The sequence below is a fragment of the Terrapene carolina genome, unplaced genomic scaffold, assembly GCF_002925995.2.
Source record: "Terrapene carolina triunguis isolate 2854851 unplaced genomic scaffold, T_m_triunguis-2.0 Scaffold58, whole genome shotgun sequence".
Taxonomy (NCBI): domain Eukaryota; kingdom Metazoa; phylum Chordata; order Testudines; family Emydidae; genus Terrapene; species Terrapene triunguis.
In genome coordinates this window covers 87415255-87422130 of record NW_020664409.1, presented here as the reverse complement: position 1 = coordinate 87422130, position 6876 = coordinate 87415255, and the positions used below count along the sequence as shown (strand labels likewise).

General features: G+C 47.4%; 1 protein-coding gene across 1 annotated transcript in view; it reads left to right on the top strand.

Moving 5' to 3' along the window:
• Positions 1-643: 643 nt before the first annotated feature.
• CSMD3 (CUB and Sushi multiple domains 3) overlaps positions 644-6876 on the top strand; it is a 1099171-nt gene continuing 1092938 nt past the window's right edge. Inside the window, exon 1 of the mRNA XM_026659890.1 lies at positions 644-821. Within this exon, the coding sequence (XP_026515675.1) occupies positions 644-821 (178 nt within the window). The remainder of the gene's footprint in view (positions 822-6876) is intronic.

Sequence of the window (6876 nt, the reverse complement as noted above, 5' to 3'; positions counted from 1 at the left end):
TAAAAAAAAATCTAGTGCAGCTCCAGGAGCAACACATGTTACTATGAAAGGTGTGTGCACCAATGTATTTTGTGTGTGTGTGTGATGTGTGAGTGGTGATGCTCACAGGCTTAAACATCACAGACGCATTTTTAATAATATGCTACGGATTATCCTGTCCAAGCGACAGCAGGATGGATGTATCTTGCTGCATTAGCTCCTAGATGTTCCTTCAGGCGACTATGAAAATCTCACTAGTGTATTATTTCTTGAGCTGCTTTCCTGGGCAGAATTGATCTTCTTGGAGGGGGGGGGGGGAGAAGAAGAACCTCAATAGCAAATACTGTTTGGAGTTGATTCGGGAGATTGTCTGGGCTTTTAAGATGCTCTCCCAGGGCTCCTGGGGGATGCTGTAACAAGCCAGAATTGTGGTGTTTTTTGATTGTGGAGGTGGGAGTAGCGGGGAGGGGTGGGAGAAGGAAAAAACACAATCGAGAGTAGCTGAGACTTTGTGCCCCTGTTGGAGAGATGGTTGAGTCCTCGTCAAGGTTGCTGTGGTATCCCAGAAACACCATTCACTCTGAGCTGTGACCGCGCACCATCAACAGCAACAACTCCACTGCGCCTGGCCAAGGAATAGGAATTAGGAGCTCTCCTGAATAATATGAAAGGGATCTGCAAAGGGGAAATCCGTGCAAAGGAGTCGAAAATAGCAGACTTTGGGGACAGGGGATGTACTAAATGTGGCCGGCTGGACTTCATGCTGCTGAAGACAATGGGGATTAAAAGTGGATTTACATTTTGGAACCTCGTCTTTTTATTGCTGGTTTCCTATGTGCAAGGTAGGGTGGTCTTTGGGGGGCATTTTGTAGCGGACCCTTTCCTTTCCGTCTGGGTGTTCGGAGTTCTCGCCCTTTACAAAGGTTTCACCGGGGGTACTTTACAATTTGAACAAATAAATGATAATTAAAGGGGGGGGGGGGAGAGAAGGAGCTGAATCAGAGCTCTCTTCTGAAATAGGAAATGCAATTGCTTGCCAGCCTTGGTGTTCAATGCAGTGACTGAGCTGAGGCTCAATAAATATTCTTGCAGTATGCTCAAACGGATACGTGAGTTGGTTCATATAGCCTCTAACTAGTGTATATTCAAACACAAGCCCACTGGATGACTTTTCTAGGGTGGTGGTGGGGGGATTACCTAAGATTATTTTTTCCCCCGGTCAAACAAACGGATTTTTGCGGGAATATCTGTAGCAATGCACTGATTAGTTTAACCATTCCATAAGGAAAGTTAGAGAGGTCCACGGTGTGTGTATGTGGGTGTGCGAGTGTATGTAATGTATCTCAAATACAGAAAGGCTTTTTCACACGCGTGTGTATGCAAACTGGATTCTTTGGCTGCAGAAGAGCTATGTTAAAAAAATCATCTTTGAAGGCATGATATGCCGTTGAGTCCAAAGATCGAGCCCCCTCCTCGTATCTTTGTCTCTCTCTCTGTGTCTTTTTTTTATTATTATTTTAATGCATGGCGGACAGGAAGAAAGTCTTTAGTTGAAGTATAAGGATCTGCGTTAAATCGTTGGGTGCAAACAGGTACAGGGAAATGGCATCACAAAAAGAAATGTGTCGTTTGAACAGTGTGCACCTCGAATATTAGGCAGACCTCACTACATGGGGAAGTGCTGACCTCCACCAAGTGTGCCTCCAGCAAAGGGATCTGCGCTGGGACTCTTCGCATCCTGCTGGCCATTCTCCGATCCCCAAATTAATCTCTTTGTTTGTGGATAATTCTTTAATTTCTGATTAATCCCCTGCTTACCCCCTGCGCCACACACACGCACCCAGAATGTCTAGTAGACAGTATCGATCCTCTCCGAGTTTGAAGACTGGGTTGTTGCCTATCGAGGTTGCGTCCATACCAACTGTATGGAGGTTTTTCTTGTTAAAACGGGTGCCTATTACCCTAAACGGCGATCTGGCTCTGGCTTTTATGAAACAGTTGATTGTAGAGCGTTGCAGCTGGTTGTTCCCACACAGAAAGCAGCTCCATTTGCATCCTATTGGAAATGATAATTCATGTTGTAGGGGTTTACCTCATCGCACGTTATCTCGACACTATATCTGATGCGCGGAAGCATGCCCGGAATTTTAATATACATTCTAATTACAGGAAGCTTTCCCTTATTTACGTACCTTGAAGCAAGCTGTTTCCAGATTGTTTGCCCATTTCTGAAACAGGTCTGCGCTTTGGCTCAGAGATCAGGACCAAACCATGTCATGTGGGACATTTTTTTAAAACAAGCTCATTAATAAATTCTCTGTGTGACGTGTTTCCATTTGAATGTCATCAGTTTGTACTCTACAAAACCGTATCACCCTGAAATACATAATGTGCCTGATAGAAGGCTATGCTGGTTAATGGATGACGCTGGCAGCTGCTATTGTGAAACAGTTGCTTTGTGAATTGGAGTCGCGTGGAGGCAGCATCCTACAAAATTAAAGACACAGACGATTTTTCCTGGCTGTGGGGTGCTGACCATGGCTTGAGTGTAAGTTTTCATAGCAGCTGTTGAATAACAGCTACAGTTGCCCTTGCGGGGAGGAAGGAAGAAGCACTAGAGATATTTAGTGCAAAGATTGTAGATCCTCGGGGCATCTGAGCATCAGAGAGATTTAAATTGGGTGCCTAAATATGGATTCCCTTGAGAGTGCCAGGCTGGAAAGTGTTGACCTGTGCTCAGAGCAGCATTGCACGTATTGTGAGCGCTGTACTTTTCCGTGAATGAATGTATTTTACCTTGATTTACATTTGGTGTCAGGAAGGTTCCCCTGCTCCCGGAAACCTTGGCAGGTGCACAGACTGAATATCTGCCTTTTGTAAGCGCTCCAGCTGTTGGAAAAAAGGAGACACCCAAACACCCAGCATTTTCCCACCCCACTGCTGCCAAGACCCCCTATCATGGTCCCTACTTCCCAGGCCCTTGTCCACACCACTGCCCTGCCAGGCCACTTCCTCCTTATCGCCCATTGACACCCAAGCCCACTGCTACAGTTGCCTAGGCCCCACCAGCCAGAACCTTTCAATTGCCTCTTCATCCCAAGCCTGCCTGTTTTATCAGTGTCTCGCAGGACGCTGTATTCCAGAAGTCTCTTTCTGCTCCTGTCTTTAGAGGTCCCGTGCCACTGCTGTCTGCCCTACTAACTACTGCCTCCTAAAGTATTGGTCCAAGGCTAATTCCATTATCTCTACATCTACTTTCCAAGCCCCAGCTTACTCGGGGAAACCTATACCCATGTCTGTGTCTATTTGTGGGTGTGGGTGTCCCCCAATTTTTTTGTATGTGCATTATGTGCACACATTCACAGTTTCTGGACATTTCAGATCTCGGCACCAATTTCCATCCCGCGCTTCTGTATTTCTACAGCAATAGCAGTGAAGGGTTAAATCTCCCAAATCCCTGTGCCTGCACGGTAAAAAAAAAAAAAAAAAAAAAAAAAAAAACAATAGTAATATGTATGTCAGAACTGCTACAGAGGGGCTGCAATGAGTGGAAATTGAGAGGAACTGTAGCTTGCACGGCTCACACAATCCCCTTTCAGGAGAAGGGGCATGCAGCTGGTCAATCGCCAAGTCAGCCCTCGCAGGATTGCAGGGAAATAGGAAAGCGAAGAAACGGCACCTTTGACAAGTGCAAGGAGGATGACTTCACAGATGTTTGCCATTGCCAAGCAGCGTCATCCCTGCCCCAGCTGCCAGGCTGGGAGACACGTTTCTGTTGGAGCGGCAGTGCGGTTTATCCCCTGGAAATGTGCACACTCCGATTCCCCTCCACCTTCCCACGCACCCTTAGGAACAGGAATAAACGAGAACGTCATTTAGGCAGGAAAAATACCAACTAATCTTTGGAGGAGCAGCGAGTCAATCCTCCCCGCCCAACTCCATCAGCCCTGGCAGCCCTTCCATGCCCACAAATGGTGCACGGGGCTGCAGCGGGTTTATCTGCGCGCTGGAGGTAAAGCCCTGAGCCCCCGGCTCTCCAGAACCGGCTCCTGGTCTGCTCGTGAAAATAACAGCCAGCAAGGGAACAACAACCCACCTCCTCTGAGCTGTCGCCCAAAGTCAGAAAGCCGCAAGCGCCCTTTGGGGTTGGGAACAAGGAAGCTTTCCCTGCGCTGGGGTTCCTCCAGGCTGGGCGGTGACTGGCTGAGCCAGGATCACTCTGAAAAGAAAAGGAAAAGAGAGAGGGAGAGGCCGCTGGAGATGGAAGGGGAAGGGGTCTCTCTGCCCCCTCTCTGGATGGCTGGGAGCTGGCATGGGGGACTAGTTAGGGAGAAGATGCGCCCTGTTTCTCTTTGCCAGCCCCCCCCCCCCCCCCCCGGCCCACGCGGCTCATTAGTTTCCCGTGCACTCTTTGCTTCCTTTTCCCGAAAAGATTGGCAGGGCTGCCCTGCATGCTAGGGCCATGAACTGACCCAGGGGAGGCTTTGGGCAATGAGCTTTTGGGGCGCTGAAGCGGATGATCCCTGCCAGATGATCGCTGCTGTGGCTGCAGTTCAGGGGGGAGAGGAAGGAGGTGGGTATTTACTAGAGACGGGACCACATCCCGGGGTCTTTCAGCGGAGCGGCCGCCGCACATACACCCCTTCGCGCTGCCCTCCTGCGCAAACACGCACCGCACAGCCCCGCGCCCCTTCCCGGAAGCTAGAGAAGTTGGCAATGACGGGCTGTACAGTTAACAACCCCCCTCCCGGGTGGGGAAAGCTCTCTGGGGCACTGTGCTTAGTGCGGGGCTCTGCCCCTTCCTCTCAAGCCGGGGGAAAGCCCCGCCCAGGAGAACTAGCTGACCCCTTCCCTGCCCCGGGGCAGTTTGGGCTTGTCACCTCACTGCCTTGCAGAATGGGCAGGAGCAACAGGCGAGCGCCGCCGCCGACTTGCCCTGAGCTCACGCAGGGGACCAGCCGCAGCGCCGGCTGGCAGGCAGGGGGCTGCGCGCCGTTACTTAGCAGAGGGCCCTGTGGGGCCAGCCAGCCCGGACAGCGCCCAGTCAATTATTCTTGCATCATTAGCCACCGTTTGGCTCTTCAGGCTCTAACGCGAAGGATACGCGGCAGGTTTTGCCTGTGATGTTTAGTATAGAGAAATAACCTGCTCTCCCACCCATGCTAGTTCCCTTCAAGGGCTCTCCTCTTCCTGGACCCATAGATGCTAGAACTAGGGGTGCTGGGGGTGCTGCGGCACCCCCGGCTTGAAGGGGTTTCCATCACATACAGGGTTCACAGTTTGGTTCAATGGCTCTCAGCATCCCCTCTGTACAAATTGTTACAGCACCCCTGCCTGGACCTGGCAAAAAGAAGCCGAATATAGAGTCCAATAAGTGCTGCCTTGCATCTTCAACCTCATTAACATGACTTTAAAGGACAAGCCTGGTTTAAGTCAGAGAAGAATTTGGAGGATATGTTTAACTGCACCCCCTCCTTTCCCAAAATCCCCATACATAAAATAACAGAAACTGCAGGCCTTGTCTAAATGTTGTTTCACTAATTTTTATCAGACATTAGATACGCACAGATCATGCCTGTGCAAGTGCATGGTGTGGTATAAAGTAGGGCTGTCGATTAATTGCAGTTAACTCGCGTGATTAACTCAAAAATTAATTGTGATTAAAAAAAATAATTGTGATTAATTGCAGTTTTAATCACATTGTTAAACAATAGAATACCAATTGAAATGTACTAAATATTTTGGATGTTTTTTCTACATTCTTAAATATATTGATTTCGATTACAATACAGAATACAAGTGGACAGTGCTCACTTTATATTATTATTTTGATTACAAATATTTGCACTGTAAACATGATAAACAAAATAAATAGTATTTTTTAATTCGTCTGATACAAGTACTGTCATACAGTCTCTTTACCATGAAAGTTGAACATACAAACGTAGAATGATGTAAAAAAAAAACTGCATTCAAAAACAAAACAATGTAAAACTTTAAAGCCTACAAGTCCACTCAGTCCTACTTCTTGTTCAGCCAATTGCTAAGAGAAACAAGTTTGTTTACATTTACAGGAGATAATGCTGCCCACTTCTTATTTACAATGTCACCTGAAAGTGAGAACAGGCATTCGCATGGCACGTTGTAGCCGGCATTGCAAGGCATTTATGTGCCGGATGTGCTAAACATTCGTATACCCCTTCATGCTTTGGCCACCATTCCAGAGGACATGTTTCCATGCTAATGATGCTCATTAAAAAATAGTGTGTTAATTACTTAGCAACTGAACTCCTTGGGGGAGAACTGTATGTCTCCTGCTCTGTTTTACCCGCATTCTGCAATATATTTCATGGTATAGCAGTCTCGGATGATGACCCAGCACATGTTCGTTTTAAGAACACTTTCACTGCAGATTTGACAAAACGCAAAGAAGGTACCAATGTGAGATTTCTAAAGATAGCTACAGCACTTGGCCCAAGGTTTAAGAGTCTGAAGTGCCTTCCAAAATCTGAGAGGGACGAGGTGTGGAGCATGCTTTCAAAAATCTTAAAAGAGCAATACTCTGATGCGAAAACTACAGAACCCAAACCTCCAAAAAAGAAAATCAACCTTCTGCGGGTGGCATCTGACTCAGATGATGAAAATGAACATGCGTCAGTCCACAAAGCTTTGGATCATTAACAAGCAGAACCCATCATCAGCATGGATGAATGTCCTCTGGTATGGTGGTTGAAGCATGAAGGGGCATATGAATCTTTAGTGCATCTGGCATGTAAAAATCTTGTAACGCCGGCTACAACAGTGCCATGAGAATGCCTGTTCTCACTTTCAGGTGACATTGTAAAGAAGAAGAGGGCAGCATTATCTCCTGCAAATGTAAACAAACTTGTTTGTCTG